Raw genomic sequence first — 17,401 nt, 5'->3', positions numbered from 1 at the left:
TGGGGTGCTTTCTTTAGCTTCAGGAGTGTCTTAGATCCATGAAACCATCATTCCTACAGAGTTTCATTGAAATTTACCCATCGGAGCCTCTCTGTAGCAATGCTGTCTGTCACTAGATTTTTAAACTCCGCCCCCCCATCTCGGGTGCGTGTGTGGAAAGGTATATTTCCTCATATATGAAGCTCTGCCTGTGTTACATGCTACTTATCACTCCCTGACTCCCTGATATACTAAATCTTCAGGCTTATGCAAGATTCTGATATATTCTGAATGTCTTAGAAGCTCAACAGGTCAACTGAAAATATATTGGGGTCAGAATTTTTTTTTTTAACCATCTCCATTTCTTTTCTACAGAATTCTGTATTAGTTTTTACACACACACACATGCTCCTTAATGAATACAAATTTTAGTTAGAACAGAACCGACATCCAGATGACATCCTAGTACACACACATACACCTTACACACTCAGTTGTACAAAGGCCAAAGCATACTCCGGGGAAAAGGCCAGGTTGCCCCAGAGATAACCTGTTAAGACATGTGAATACATTGGAGAGAAACCAGGAAGCCTGCACCAGGCAGAGGGGATTTCTCTTCTTGGAAACAGGGAGAAAAGAATAAAATTTGGCACTTTCTCAGCGTGGCAGCTGTGCCTCCTGTCTCCACAAGAAAACACCATCAAGCAATTTGCGAATTCTTGTTATATAATTACTCTTCACTTAAGGTGACTATTGTGTTCTGTCCCTCATTATGAATATCTTGTGGTTTGATTTTTTTTGGCATATTTAATCCTGTTCAAAACCAAATTAAACTCCTAAAGCATATGCTACTATAAAGCTTGAATCACAGGCTTCTGTGATATTTTGCAGAAAGGTTGTCTGGAAAAAGAAAAACTCAAAGCCAAGAGCTAAATCTACAATCTATGCCTATCATGAGTCCAAGGCTGGGGTGATTTTTGGACCATCACTATGTAAGCACAGCGTTGGGAGTGCATGTCACATTCAAGGGAATACAATGATGACATCACCCATGGCCTCCCCTCTTGGCAGAGTTGGCTAGATGGAAGCCTTCTTGCTTGCCTACAAAAATCAGACAGTGGTAGCTTTGGTTAATCCCATGCTGTACAGGAGGTAGATCAAAAGTGGGAAATATTGAGGAATAGGCTATCTTATGGCTCTTTCTCATTGATGGCACATTTGTGGCCTAGGTGAGCCTGTCTGAAGGCTTGGTTATGTTACAGTGCACTAATTTCAAGGATTTGACCAGAATATCTAAGGAAAGGTATATTTCTCCAAACATGAGTACTTCAACTAAAAGTTTCAATTTCCCCTTACACTGTTATTTTTACTGCCTTTTGATCTTCATGAAACTTGAAGAATCTTATTAAGCTGTCTAATTCTTTCAACAAAGTAGAGTGTTGCCAACTTTGCATTATGATGTTTTGGGCTATACTAGTTCCTAGCCATGTTGTTCTCCATGCGAGAAGCCAAGCACACACAATTTTTATATGCTGCTGTGTGGTCGGGATCACGCAAGGATGATTTGGTTTCATTATATTTTGTAGACACCATTAGCTGACCTTCATTATTTCCTATTAGTCCTATATTTTGGTTTAATCTTTGGGTAAGGTTGCCTTTTCCTTGGGTTATTCAAATAGTTTATTTCTGAAACACAATATTAACAATAATATTTACACATACTCAAACCACTGTGAGCTTTATTTACCATGGTTACTGTCTAACACCAATTCCAAAGACTGACGAAATGTGGTAACATGTATAAATTGCTTGGCATTGCTTGGGGATTTGCTAAGTGACTGCTTTCGTCATTCTGTCCTGAAGGTCATGGGGCTGGCTAAGGGAGAAGAGGAGACAAATGTAGCATATTAGACTCTTGAGTTTAGTCTGTATTCTAAAATACAAGGAAAGCCAAGTCTACTCTATCCCCAAACACACACTCTGAGATGTCATCTCCTACAGCCTGTGTTGAATTCACAGTGTAGCCAAGGATGATCCTCTTGATTTCTGATTCTCTTCTCTCCAATTCCAAGCACCAGGGCCACAGGCTGTCTGTTTCCTCCTGTGGAATCCAACACAGACTTCCCGTTTCCTTATCTTATGGGCTAGGTAAGCTCTCTACCAACTACAGTATGTCCTCATCCAAAGTTCTCTTTGGTAGGAAGAATTCATCTCTCTGAAAAGTTATTACATACAGTTTGTCAGATACACAAAGTATATACTTGTATCATAGAAGGACTATTTGGTCCTTATTGTTTGGCTGAATTAAAATGTACTTAGCGTTGAAGTAAGTAAAATTAAATCAAAGTAGTCTTTGGGTTCAGTGGGTTTTCTAACTGATTCTGCATGATAACATTTTTTTCTTATGCTCATCAAAGGTTAAAAATTTGGATTTCGTTAAAATGTTAGCTTGCAGAAAGAATTCCAGAACATGTGCTTTCTCTTGGAGTGTCAGATGGTGTTTTGTTGCCTTGGTAACATGTCCAGATGTGACATACACCTGAGTATAAGTATAGTCTACTTAATTATGCTCAACAAACTCAGAGTACAGTAATTAGTGCTTTCGGCATCAGCTTCCCAGTCTATGAACAGCCGGGTCTATATCGAGGTTTTTATGAGTAATAGTTAAGACTACAAGTGGGCTACAGCACGGCAGCAATGTGTTTTTAAATCAATCAGTCTTTCTTTGTCTGCCTGTCTGCCTGTCTGTCTCTCTGTCTCTGTCTCTCGTGTGTGTGTGTGTGTGTGTGTGTGTGTGTGTGTGTACTTGTCATAGTATGTTTAGATTGCTAGAATAAAATTATTGGACTTGGTAATGTATAGACAATAGATATTCATTGCTCACAGTCCTGGATATTTTGAAATTCAAGGCCAAGATACTAGATGATCCAGTGTTCTCTGAATATGATCCTTTACTGCTGTCCCTTCTATGATACAAGGACCAAAAATGTCCCTTTAGGACTTTTCTGATGTCTTTAATCCCATGCACAAGGCCAAGTCATCTCCTGAAGGCCCCCAACTTTTGATACCAACACAATGGTATTATGAATTTTAATGCATGGATTTAGGAAGGACAGAAGCACCCTGACTATGGCAATAACTGCCTGCATCAGTTTTTACTTCTGGATGTTAACTTTGTATTTTCTAGTATCCACTGTAATCACATCATATATAGCAAAGGGTACTGTTAAGGGAAGAATAAATTGTCATAGTATTACATAATAAAAAGGACAATAAGCGTTTGTATTTATTATTTATTTAAAAAATTCATACTAATTAAGATTAAATAGAGGCCAGAAAGAAGACTCAGTGCTTAAGAGTACATTCTATTCTTGGAGAGGATCCACGTGTGGGTCTCAGCACTCTTTCAGTCAGCTCATAACTATCTACAACTCTAACTCCAGGGCGGTATGATGCCTCTGGTCTCTGGACACATGGGCATACTCTCTTATACAGACACAAACACACATGCACCCACAAATAGCAAAAATATTTAAAAATGATTAAATACTTTATTAAAGAAATAAATACCAAATAAATAAAGAGGTGTCAATAATAATAATATATAATTAATATATTAATTATATGTTAGTTATATTAATGTTACATATCATACTAATATGTAATATTATTAACCAAAGGGACAGATTTCTTTTTAGCTATGCGGTGAATGAGCTCACTGTATCTCAGGCTGATAAAATAGACAGCAAGTGAATCTGCAGATGCTCTGTGTGCTTCATACAGATGGGAGAAAGGAAACAACTCAAATATGTCTTTTCTCAAAGGTGGATACATTCCATAGTCAACATAATTTGAACTGAGCTTGGAGTCTTGGGTACAGATCTTGGTCCAAATCTTCCTTGTTTAGTATCTGTGTGTTCTTGGATGTGTCAATTTGTCCAGTCATCCATCAGTTTTCTTACATGACTAAAGACCACAGCTTCTCTTCTACAGGATGATTGAGATGAGCTCAGTAACTGCCCACCCCACTTATTACTCCTTCCGGTTCAGCTTCCAGGAGGGTGAAGGTACAGAGCGTACAGGCTTCTGATTTGCCCCTACTTTTCTCATTAGATAGGATCAGAGGCCAGCTGCACTCAACCCTAGACAAGAACCACTCTGGAAGTTGCCTCCTGTTCCCACCCACTCTGAGATTCTTTTTCTGGCCGGAACCAAGTTACGGTCTTCAATGTCCCTCTTGTAGCTCGTTCCAAAGCACTGCACTGGCTACAAAAAGAAGATAGATGCTGTGTTCCTTCCCCTTCAGCTCTGGGCCTTGCTTGGAGCATGAAAACCATCCCGACAGCATTGATACTCTTTCAAGGGGGGTGGGGGACGCTTGGAAGGATTTTCAGGCAGTGATTACTTGTTGACTTGAGCATCTGCACTAAGGGCGTGTCTGTATGCCAGGCAGAGGGATTAAAGGTGTGAGTCCTGTCGATATTCCAGCTGGATCACACAGACCTAAGAAGGTCTTTGGATGTGATCTTTGCCAGAGCCGTTATGTTGCTCTGGTTTGACTTGAATGTGTATTCAAGTCAGAGATGATTCAGTTGTCTGACTTAGTAGTCACACCAGAAAAATCAAGCACACACAGCCACAGAGATCTTGAGTCAGAGATGATGGTTCTTTATCATACTTAACCTTCTTTTCATGTATATAAGGCGCTTGAGTGAATTATTGAGTTCATAAATTGGCTAACGAGCTAGAATAAAAAATTTGAGATACTTGACCTCATAATTGAATATCATTTTAGTTCTGTTTTCAATGTTTGCCTGTGAAGATTGTGTCCTTGGGAGTGGATGGCCCTAGGAAACAGCAGGTTTGAAGAATCTGTGCACGTTCTGACGACAGATTGGATACAGTGAGGTAGAATTGTGACCAGGGATTCAAGCATCAGCTGGGATGCTGAATTACAGGATCTCCAAGATGTCTTCTGGCCCTGGATCCTTAGGTTAAATTTTTTTTTATTATATCAGTTAAGACTATAATTTCTTAAACATGAATCCCAGGAAGAGTACCAGGTCTAGGGCTCATTTGAAATTGGACATTTAAGACTTTAACATTCAGTTTAGTTAGCTTATGTTTGGTTTCCATGAAATATAGTTAGAACTCTGGATATGGTCATAAGTGCTCAGTATAAGGTGAAAATGATGAAATTTAGAGAAGAGAAATTATAAATATTTAAGATTTTTAAATTAAAGAGCTGATAGATGCATGGCCAGACCCCCAAATTACTTTCTGGTAAAGGAAAAAAAAACTTATTTGTGTATACCTCTCTCTTCAAAAGCATCTGTGGGGCAGCTGACTATTGAAAAGAATTTCTGAATATGAGATTTCAGAAGCACAATCTGTCCATTTTGAGCACAATGAATGTTAAATAGATTTTCAAGTTAGTGTGTGTGTGTGTGTGTGTGTGTGTGTGTGTGTGTGTGTGTCATGGGTATGGAAGCGATGTTCTTATTGAGCCTTGAAAACCACAGTAAGTTTCTCTTGTGTCCCATCTTCCCCCTTGCAGAGCCTTAAATCTAACTTCTGCCCATACTATTGTTCAGAAAGAACTGGCCATATTGTGCTGATTGCTATTAAATTAAAGCAGAAAGGGAGAGACACAAACGTGGAAATCCATATTGCCAGCAGGGATACCACCATCTTTTATTTTGCATTTTGGGAGGGTCAGAAAGTCATGACAGGCATCTGACCCCTGATAACCTCTTTGATGCTTCTATGCGAAGCTTTTTTTCTGGGGGGGGGGGTGAACTTAATTAAATACAATTGAATTTCCCTGCTAACATGCGCAGTGAAAGGACTCCTTTGAGATGGCTGGGTATTTGCTGGCGAGGAACAAACAAAGATGCTTCTTTTGTTCCTCAAAGAAAAGTTAGCATATGTTAGTTAAGGATTTGTGATTTCTTTTGACTAGACTGGCTGGTTCCTGGAAATTCAATGATTCTTCTGAAATGGTAACCACATGCCAAGATAGAATGCATGATCCATAAGACCCCAACCCCCAAGAGGCCCTTTATTGTAAGGCTTCCTGTATCTAGCCACACGGAAAAAGAGATGCTCATCAGTGAAGTTGCTGATATTTGGCTGTTCGTAATATAATTTGTCCATTTCTTGGATTTTCTTGCAGCCAAGGGAAGGGGATATTTGCAGAGTCACGTTAGCGCTGTTTGAGAACAACTTTAAATAGATGCTGACAGAATATTCAGTTGTTGCTTTTGCACAGTTGACCGTGGTTATCCAAAGTTGAATAAGCAATCTGTTTCCTGGTAATACTTTAATCAAAGGAAGCAGCAGCTACAAATAATGGCATTTAAATAAAGTTTCTATTCATAAAAAATTCAAATAAAGTGTCCATTGTTTTTCTTGAGTTTCTGGAATCAGTGGCTGACAATGAGCAAATGAGGAATCAGTTTATGATCTCGATACCCGCAGAGTGAGTGATTTTATTCAGCTCAAGAGCCTGTCTGTTTACCTAGAGGGGAATCAGATTTACTTCTTAGACTCAGAATCTTTTGACTTAGATGATTTTGTCTTCCTTGAAGAGAGAGGATTAGAGTTGGGAACTGGTGCTTTGTAAGTGTTAAGCTCCCCTCCTCACCTCCACGCCCCCACCCCTCACTCATTTCTCCATTTCTAAGCTTTCTTAGGTCTCTCTAATTATTTAGTAGGATAAAACTTCAGCACTTGACCCATTGCACTGTCTGGCTTCTGTCTTATCTCTTGTTCTCCATTCATCAAGGAACTCCTAAAAGCTTTGTAGACTATACCCAGCCCATGGTTCCTCTTGGCTATCATTCTGGAATAGAGTTTTTAGACACACTTGTACCACACTAGACAGGTAACATCAGTGGGAATCGCAGCTGCTGTGTTACATTGGTAGGCTTTACTCTACACAAGGACATTTTGGACTAAACCAAGGCTTGTCAGGGACCCTATCTGCCTAGAGAGGGTGCCATGACTTTTTGTTTTTGAAGTTCATTTAAAGCTCCACAGGAGGAGTGGTATCTTTGCCAATACATTCCTTGGCCCAGTTTCTGCCTTTCTGTTTGCCTGTACTTTTCAAAGTTGAGGTCTTTCAAAGGTAAAGATGCTTTAAAGATGGAGAATAAAATTATAGTTGTTGAAAAGGTCCAAAAATGCACTGTCAATAGGAAGTTTGCCCAAGGCTGATAAAATATTAGGTCACTATCAGACTGGAGTCAGTTATTTTTCTGTGTATTTAAAGATTCAAAGTACGAGCTGAGGGAAGGGAAAAATAGTGGAATGTTTATATAGAAATGCAATGTCAGCATCTTCCTATCTCACAGGCTGCTTCATGTTCCACAATCTAGACCTTCTGGAATACTTCCAGAATACCTTCTGGTGAGGTAGCAGGGCACCCCGAAAAAAATATAGGCCTTGCAACCAGGTCGACTCCCCTTGGCATCCCAACCTTGGGATAGAGTGAAATTCTTTAGGTTTCAGACTTCTCATTTCCAAAATAAATCCTGATTAAAAGTGGCAGACACTCAGTAGTACCTTGGTTGAGGGTTCAGGGACACTGCAAAGACACCACAGGGACAGGGCTAGTCTTGTCACTGTCGGCAGCTAACACATGGTCAGAATGTTCTCCAGTAAAGGCTTGGCCACATCTGTTCTCCGCAACTGACATCTTGCTCCCTTTTCTGCCACTAAATCTATTTTTGCTTCTGCTTCCAAATTTAGCTCAATGGACCTATCCTTCAAGAAGAGGCTGCTGTTTCTTCTTTGAGTTTCTACGGATGTCTGGGGGAGGAGTTTCTTGGGTACTCTATCTATCCTTCCATCAGGGGCTGTGTCCTGCTGGGCTTGGAACTTCCTGGGGGAGTACCATGGAGATTGTGCACCATTTAGTTTTTCTTTGGTGCTGAACACACTCCAGTGTGATTCAATAATTATCTTGATTGCAATAACCAGACAAGTGGACAAAAACACCTTGGGCATAGTTATGACAACTGGAAAACCCACTACATGGTGGCTAAACCATGTCTTGTGTTTCATTATTAGTGGAAGTTGCTTGATTCTTGGTCCATTATACTTTGTAGGACTTTCATCGGAGAGGGATTTATCTATTTCCAAAGGTTTGGTTATCTTTAGTCTTAATCTTTTTATTTTATTTTATTTTATTTTATTTATTTTATTTTTTTGACATGGGGTCTTGCTAAATAGTCATGGCTGACCTCATAGTGGCTATCTATCACACACAGGTTATTCTTGACAATTCTTCTACTTTAGCCTCCAAAGTGTTGTGTTATAGGCATGTTCCACCATTCCTGCCCTCTTAGAACCCATTTAAGACAACAAACATGGTAAAGAGCAGTGGCTCAACAATGAGTTATTTGGGAACCACATCATCAGGAAGTTTGATGTAAAATCAGGAACTTAGGCTCAAAGTAGACCCCCCTGACCTACCCTGTGCATTTCAACCAGTGGGTCCCAGGTGACCTTGACTATACATTAAAATGTAAGAATCATCGGTAGGTAAAAACTGCTTCAGGAAGAGTGGATTCCCTGAATTTTCTGACATATGAATGTCTTTGGTTATGAAGACTCCTGGAAAGTGCCCGGGACAGCAGTCAAGGGAATAAAGTGGTGCTGGTACATCGTTGAGGTGCTACTTAAGTCAGGAAGCAACCTGCCGACCAAGAACATGTCAAACGGAACACCCCCTCTTAGGTTAGAGTCAAGTAGACAACCTAGATTTTAAAAAGGGTTCAGTTAATTTAAGAAATGAAAATTTGAGCTTAAAGTCTTCATTTTATGCCTAAAAGTAAAATGGTTTTTCCTCTTACAATCAAAGTACAGCTTTTGAAAAGAAACAGTGCCCACCATAGCAAACACATCTTTTTATTTGGCGCAGTTCAATGACCTCACCAGGGGTCTCCTGGCTTCCGCTTCTGTTTCAATCCCAGGGGCAAAGCAAGTATTTGCTTTTAGCATTGTTGACTCCCAAGCACTTTGCAAATGTTTCCACAAGGCCAGCTGCCCTTTGTAGAGCCTCCTGGGAACTTTTCCTTTGGTTACTAACCCTCAAGTGCATGCAAACCTTTATTTGGGAAGATATTTGTCACTTCCCATCTTTCAAAGGAGGGTGATCCAGACCTTGACTCCAGCTTGAAAATCTTTGTATCTTTAGTCAGCCCTCTAGGCTTATCTGAAGATTTTCTCCTGCAGCTTATTGCTGGAGGGGATGCACGCACGCACATACGCATGCACGCACATACACATGCACGTTGTACTGCTTCTATTCCTCCACTAAATCTTAGAGGATTGGAAGTTCTGAAACAGTGAAATCGTACCTGAAAGCTTTAGTGAAGTTTGCATGGAGCTCTGCAGGGACATTTCTGATGATAAATTTTGTGATAAGTTTTATATGAAATTTTGTGCTCCCTTCCTTAGCTTTCACAAGTTTAGTCATCTCTCAAATCCTTTCCTTAAGGCCACAATGCCCCTCCTCCTCCTCCTCCTCCTTCTCCTTCTTCTCTTATCCCTTCTTCCTTCTCCTCCTCTTCCTCCTCCTTTTCTTTCCAGGGCTGGAATTAAAGGCATGTGTCACCACTTCTTGTCAGTATTTACTTCTGCAAAGAGTTCTTGACTGTGTTTATCGACTGCATCTCTTAGTCATGCATTGTATTGAATTCAGGACATTCAATGTCATCTGAAGATAAAAAATGTCATTGGTAAAACCTGTATCTGCATTAGAATGGCCCCCTGAGCTCCTGTCTGCAGGCTCGGTTTTCACAGGGCATATAGTGAGCATGTAGTGTGTAATTGGAGCAAAACCTGTATCCTGGAGTACATGACACCTGTTCCCACAGTGTCACAACATAGTTTTTAAAACTTTAAATTAAATGGGTTGATCTGTACTTATTTTTGGTAACCTGCCTTATCTCCCACATATGGGTTATGACTGTATTTCTTTTCACTGGACTTGAGCCTCTCATTCACCACTTATGGGATGTTTTTGCCTTCTCTTCATGTTTAAAGAAACACTGGGTGTTATTATTGTCATTATTATTGTTGTTTTTATTTATTCTGTGTATTTTGGAGCAAAGCACCTTGCTTTCTGTGGTGACTCTTGTGGCTTTCTCAATGCACTTGAGTTAGTTTTCAATGTGTAATTACTGCCAAACAAGTTATTTGCTTTATAAGTGTCCAGAATTCCCTGCTTTAATTTTGCTTTCATTTCTCAACCTTCATCATACATCAACTGCTCAACATAAACACAGATGATTGTTAATGAATGCCTAATGCCATATTCATTAGAAAATCAGGTTAATGACTGACAACGAATATCCCAGTTACTTTAGTTTTTCAAGTCTCTCTGCCACCTTCGGCTTGTGGGTTACAATAACTGTTGTGTCTGAAAAGAAATTCTACCTGCATTAGAAGGTTTAGGGAGAAGCTTTTCTAAGGAGTTGATAGTTAAATCCTCATTCCCGCTTCTTTTCTCTGTTAGATACCTCTAAAGTTGTCAAATGGTAGGTATCAAATATACATAGTCATTTGCATATCACCTGTACCTCAACAACGCGTTCTACATTTTGTAAAGTGCAAACCACAGGACTGCTGTGTACACATGTTCATGTACTACACTTGACACCTTGGAGACAATTGTTTTCCCATTACAGTTTCTCTGAATGATGCTACTCATGGAGCCCCCTGCCATGGGCATAGCTTAAACAGTGGTACCAAGAAATCTCCACTGAAATCAATGTACTGAGTAGGGTACTGAGGGTCCCGACCACTTCAGGCAAAGGTTACCTAGTTGGAGAATCCCCGGACTAAATGTGTGATCGAATGATTGCAGAGGTCTCACGGAGGAGGGAAGCTGAGATGCTGCTTGGCATAGGCTTGACTCTTTACCTGATGGTCTGCATCTTAAACTGGAGTCTCTCCTTCCTGCACCTATGAGGTGGTTTTCCAGGTCAAACCAGACATCCAGGGTCTGAAGGCTGCACATGTGTCCTGGTGACTGGACAGAGGGTTACATAGTCAGCGATCTTGGGCTGTTCACTTTGTGGTGCTGCGCATGTGTCCTGGTGACTCGACAGAGGGTTACATAGTCAGCGACCTTGGGCGGTTCACTTTGTGGTGCAATCTGAAGTAGCTTCTTCACCCAGCATGCCATGGCGAGAGTTTAGGATTCCTTCCTGCTTCAAATTCCAACTCCGTCGGGGATCCTAGAGGGGATTTCCTGCATCCTTTAGTCCTTTTGTTGTATGTCTCTCATGTACAGAACTGATACCAGGTTATCATGTAAAAGATGTGTTTGTTTGACTTCATGGGGTCATGCTCATGCCTATACTCATGGTATATCTAGTATAGCTAAATATTAATCATATATTTATAATCATATAAAATATAATTATATTATGAATATAACACATTTATATAAATTTATTTACATATCTGTATGTTATATTTATATAAATTTATGTATAAATGCAAATACAAATATAAATACAAATGTATAAAATAATCAAATATTATATGTTTATGACCCTAACTTTCAGGCTCTGAAAATCTTGTATATTTCCTCTGGATTCCAGGAGTTTTGTTATTTTTCTGCTGACTTAATCTTAGACTTTTATTTATCATGTCCTTCAGTCTTGGTTCTGGATTTCAGGAGGACCATCCTTTCCTCTTCCGCTTTCACTGAGTGAGTGGGAGTTCTGTTTTCCAAGTCTATGTCATCTACCACATGTGAATCTGCACATGCCTCTCTTCCACCTCCAGAACATTCCACTTTCCCGCTTTCCCCGCATGAGTCTTCATAACTCGCGCTGGTGTCGTTCTGCTCACTTAGGGCTGGGGAGATGCTCAGCAGTCAAGAGAACTTGCTGATCTTGCTGAGGACCCAGGTGTAACTCCTAGCTCCCACACGAAGTAGCTTATAACTACCTATATCTCCAGTTCCAGGGAATTGGATACCTTCTTCTTGACTCTGTGGGCACTTGCATGTTCATGGTCCATGTACATACACTCGGGTGCATACATCGTCACATAAAATTAAGTCAATAAATAAAATCTTTAAATCCTGAGGAAGAGCGGAAGAACCACTGTTTTTCAGATGTGCACCTGTGTCCTGGCCTTGGGCTTCCTGTGGCTTTTGTCCTTCAAGGTACCGAGACTGAATTTAGCAAATGCTGCGTAATAAGTCAAGGGCCCTGGGACACTGTGACTAACAGAAATGAAAACCATCAAACTGAAAACAAGAAGTCAGAAAACCAATCCTGAGATAATCTTATGAAGAGTTGACATTTTACATAAAATGTCAAGGTTCTCTCTCACCGTCGGGTCCTCAGCAAACCTTCTCTGACTTCCACGAGCAGTCATATTAAACGCACAGCATTTGCTTTGAGCAGGTTTCTGCCATGTTAATTCGGTATGACATACAGTTCCAAATTAATGACGTCTACCAAGCAGTATTCATTTCTTATTAATGTTCTTAGGTATGCGGGTTGGCTTTGGATGGTCCCCTTCGGGATGGCTGAAGAGTATTTGACACACATCAAAAGCATATGGCAAAGGGCATACTGATTTAACTCTACTTTATACTGTTAGACCTCAAGAGTCATTTATTACCATATATTACACCAGCACCAAAAATTTAAATTCATTAATGATGTTTTTGTCTTTTAATTTTTTTTTTTTTTTTGACTTCCTACATGTGGCTTCATCTCGACTCTTAACAGTGGCGACTACATTTAGAGTTTGCCATAGTTTCCATGGTAACTAGGCTAGTGCTCTGGGCATTATCAGATTCTCAGTGTAAGCAGCCAATGTTAGAATGGATTAGCTTCTGGGCTACTTATAGCTCATCTCTCAGTGATGTGATGAAATGTGTGATGCTAAATAAGTACCTTGTCTCTTCTCTTCCAGAAGTCCTTTTGCTATATTCCCATTGTGAGCAGTGTGACCCTGTGGGAGAGAGGCTCACCTACCACAAGTGTGAGTAAGCAGAGTTCTGTTCCCTAGGTCTGCATCTGTACTGGCCTCTCCTTGTGTTCCAAAGCTCCACCCGACATTTAGTCCCTCCTACTTTTGGAAATTACTTTGGAAATCATAACTGTAAAACATTTGTGTCTTAAATTCCCAGTTAGGAAGGATGTTAAAGGTATTTCCTATAGACCCTTGAATCTGTCTGAGAATCGTGCGATCTCTGTGTTCTTCGAGGACGTAGACATGTGCACCAAGGAAAGACTTATTTGATTCGCAAGGACAGAAATGGGCACTAGGTGCCTTTTCACTCCCTGTTATGTGTCACAACATAGATGGTCTAGCATGATAATTTTTGTCTTACAATATAAAAAATAAGTAGTTTCATACAGAAAAAAATTGAACACTAAAAATGTTAATACTCTGTGTGGCCTCTTATTAGGCTGCCCTTTATTCCGTGGTTGCTAATAGCCCAATCATGGAAGGCCTTGAATGCCTGTCCCTGTGCTGTGAATTTGTGGCTCTCTTATGATATGTGCCCAGAGATGGTGACCATGACTGGAGGGCCAGTCCCATTTTCATGGAGCCATGGCAGCATCCCAAATTCAGCAGGACTGAAAACATGATGGAAACTTTTATACTGAACATGTCTCTATGTCCTTATTTGCTACGAAGGGGATCCCAATGTCTCCTAAAGAAGACCCTAGAGTCCAGGAATACTGATGGAGCCACTAGGTCCCAGGTAGTTGAGGGGGTTTGGGTGGGAGTGATTCTAAGATAGTTTCTCTTCTAATCTTCCATTTACAAAATAGTCATTTCAGGCTAGTCAGAGCTACATGGTGAGACCCTGTCACAGACAAACAAACAGCCCACCCAACAGCCGCCAGATCACCAACCAATAGGACAAAGAAAATTTTGAAGAAGAAAAACAAAGTCAAACACCAGTGAAAGTTTGTGACTGGTTTTGCCCCAAGTAGGTTACAGTGACTGTAAATAGATCTGTAGTAAGCAACCAGAGGTGTTAACTCATGCTCTAAGATTAAAGAAAATGGCCAGCTTAGAGAAGATGAAAATGTGACCTACTTAAAACATACAAACTAGAACCATGACCTGATTTTCTGCTGATTTTTTTCTGCAGTAGAGCAGAGGGCTGAGTCTAAATAAGGCATCCGCAGTGCTCCGTTTCTGTAGTTGTTTTTCCACTGGGCCTTAAGCCTTTAGCCTCATAAGCATCCATTCAGCTAATGGAGTATGTGACTCACAGGGTTTGTAGGGAAGGGGAGGGAGGGGAGATGAATAGAACCTCCTTATCGAGGCCATTCCATTAGTGTGCAAAGACCCCAGGAAGGCAAAACTTCCTAAAGGTGGGCCACAGTCCCTCCACTTGGAGAGGTGTGGTACACATTATAGTCAAGTGCCCCTCAAGCCTGCCAACAACTGACTGCTGGGTAGCCCTCCTTCCCTCTGGCTTTCAGTGAGTTTGTATGGGGGTAGTGGAGTCCTGTCTGAGGCCAGGCTCTTCGTGTTTCCTGGGTTCTCTTTCAACTGTGCCCACTCCTTCTTTCTGTTCTTTTTTTTCTTCTATCTGTGTGTGGCTTTGTGTTTTGGAGGAGTGATGGAGACAGGAATAAAACTATAAAGATGTCTCTTTAAAAAAAAACCACTTTTATGTTGTCATAATTCATATCATATACTATATTCTAGCTACTGAATGTTTTATTACCTATTATATATCTTATTTGGGGTATTCTGTATCGTATATCAAATATTGTATAGCATGTAGCATATATTAAACAACATGTATCAAATATGGGCCACTATCATATTAGCTGTTGGGTATCCTCTGTCTGATGCCTGTGTCTGAATGCAGATACTTCAGCATTCTGCTTTTTATATCGTGTTGGTTGCTCACCAAGAAAATGGTCAAATGACTGTTATAAAAAGAGAACTTCGCATTGTAGGAGATCTGTGTCAGGAGGCAGAACAGATATCAATGTGTATTTTCTATTAGAACATGATAAGCAAAAAAAAAAAAAAAACAAAACAAAAAAACAAAACAAAAAACAAAAAAAAAAACCAAACCAAATCAAAAAACAAAAACCAAAAACAAACAGACAAACAAACAAACCATTTTTAATTAAAATTCAAAAATTCCTATTGCTCCCAAAGAGCCTGCCAAGAAGGTCTATAACTGTGGCTGAATTGTATAAAAACATTGAATGCCAAAAATTGTTATGAAGAGAAAGAGAATAATATGTAGCTCATCCTTACTTAAAAAGGAAACAAATTATAGACCATTATAATTTATAAAATATATTAGAGTGCTAGCAAATTCAAATTTGTCCATCTATAAAATAAAAATACATCATAACTAATTAGGATTAGTTTTAATGATGTAAGAATAGCTTAATATAAAAAATAAAATTTCAAAATACATATTAACAACAAAACAAATGAACAAAACCTTTTCTGTTCCTATGGATACTTACTAGTTTAACACTAATTTATAGGAGAAAAACTTGTTTAGAAAACTGGAAATAAAAGAAATTGTTTGATTTCAAAATTTTTCATACAAATATTTTGATATATGCATATATTTTGATTGCATTTTCCTCCCCAACTCCTTCATTTCCATTTCCTCCTTACCTCCATACAGACCCAACTTCATGTTCTCTCACTCTCCTCTGTCTCTCAAAAAAACCAATTCCCCCCTCTCAAAAAACCCAAGGAAAATGAAAGGAAAAGAACACACACACACACACACACACACACACACACACACACACCACTGTCACCAGCAAGAACAATAGCAACAACTACACTACAAAAACCCATGAAGTCCATTTTATGTTGGCCAATTACTCCTGGGCAGGCAGTCTGCTCTAGAGAATGGCTGATTTACCCAGTGAGATTGCATTGGAGGAAACATTTCTTTCCCAGCAGGGATCAGTTGCAAATAGATTCTTGGTTAGGGGTCCACATGTACCCACTTCCCCTTCTTGGTGCTAGGATTTAGTCTGCGTGTGAACCTGTGCAGGGTTTGTGCGTGCCTTCACAGTCTCTGAGTCATATGTGTATTAGCCCTGTTGTGTCTGGAAGACGCAGTTTCGTTGGAGTCATCCACCACCTTATAAAGATGTGGCTCTTATAAAGATGTAGAGAAACTGGACCTTTGTATAGTGCAGAATCACTTTGGAGAACATTTAACAATGTAACACAGTGCAGCTGCATACTGGCTGTGACTCAGTAGTCCTCACCAATGTATGAAGTTAAAGTTGCTGAAGATGTATGGAGGCTGACTTCCCGAGGAGTGAATTTTGTAACGGGACATGAAAAAGACACATGTGCCCATCAGCAGGAGAATGGTTTTATTGATTGTGGAATATTTAAACAGTGGAATGTTGCAGCTGGTTTGAAGCAACAAGTGGAAGCCATTCCTACACCATCAAGGACGCAGCTGAATGAATGAAGTCAGAGAAACAAGCGTGTGTTGTTTTATATGATAACTGTGTCCATGGAGGGATACGTTTATAAACTTTTGTATTTTCTTTCCAGTTTAAAGATATCTGAGACATAGAAAAAGGAAACAGATGGTGGTAAAAATACATTCTAGGTCAGAACTGGATTGAAGGACTTAGTGATGTTTCCACAACCACAAAAGCATCATATTCGGCTCAAGTCACCAACAGGGTTCAGTTTCACTAACAGTTAAGTTCAAAGATGTTATTCTGGCCCCAAAGCCATCCATGGACTGGTTGCCACTCTCCTCTTGGTCTCAATGATTATGTTTTCCTTCCTAGTCTATTTCCCATTCAGCTTCCCAAGCATGTGTCCTTCTTCAGCCCCACGGTCCTGCCTGCCTGAGACAAAAGCACCTGGAACGATGGATTAACGTTTCTCTCAGATGTCAGCCCCTTTTGAGGATCAGCAGAGCTGGTCTGTGGGACAGCCAAGGGTGAAGCGATCTGAACAACTCCAGTGGGAAGGACTGATCAGTCAGAATATCTCAAAGGATTATAGAACAATGGCATTTAAATTCTAATTGCAAACACTTCACAGGGAGAAAAAAAATCAGGTGCTCATATTCAATCTGCTTATGTTTATGTTCATATCACTGTACTTAGAATAACATTACAAGCCATATTATAACTTTATACTTACATATAAACTATATTCATATTTATAAATTATAAGTATAACATAAACTACATTTAAACTGAACGTAAAATATAACACAAATAAGTGAACGAAAGCAGTAAAAGACATGTTTTTCATATCTTACCACAATGTTTTCATACACAAACACACACACACACACACACACACACACACACACACATGTGTGTCTGTGTATCTGTGTGTGAACCTGTGCAGGGTCGCAGGGTCTGTCTGTCTGTCTGTCTGTCTGTCTGTC

The 17,401-nt window shown here is 39.9% G+C and overlaps 1 protein-coding gene across 1 annotated transcript in view; it reads left to right on the top strand.

The window, feature by feature from the left end:
* The window catches only part of C9H12orf42 (chromosome 9 C12orf42 homolog), a 141,179-nt gene that overhangs the window by 47,433 nt on the left and 76,345 nt on the right, over positions 1-17,401 (top strand). The window contains exon 3 of the mRNA XM_021205845.1: positions 12,931-12,999. Within this exon, the coding sequence (XP_021061504.1) occupies positions 12,931-12,999 (69 nt within the window). The remainder of the gene's footprint in view (positions 1-12,930; positions 13,000-17,401) is intronic.

Source organism: Mus pahari, chromosome 9 (genome assembly GCF_900095145.1).
Source record: "Mus pahari chromosome 9, PAHARI_EIJ_v1.1, whole genome shotgun sequence".
Lineage (NCBI taxonomy): Eukaryota > Metazoa > Chordata > Mammalia > Rodentia > Muridae > Mus > Mus pahari.
Note: the sequence above shows the minus strand (reverse complement) of the source record. Positions and strands in the feature narration are given on the sequence as shown.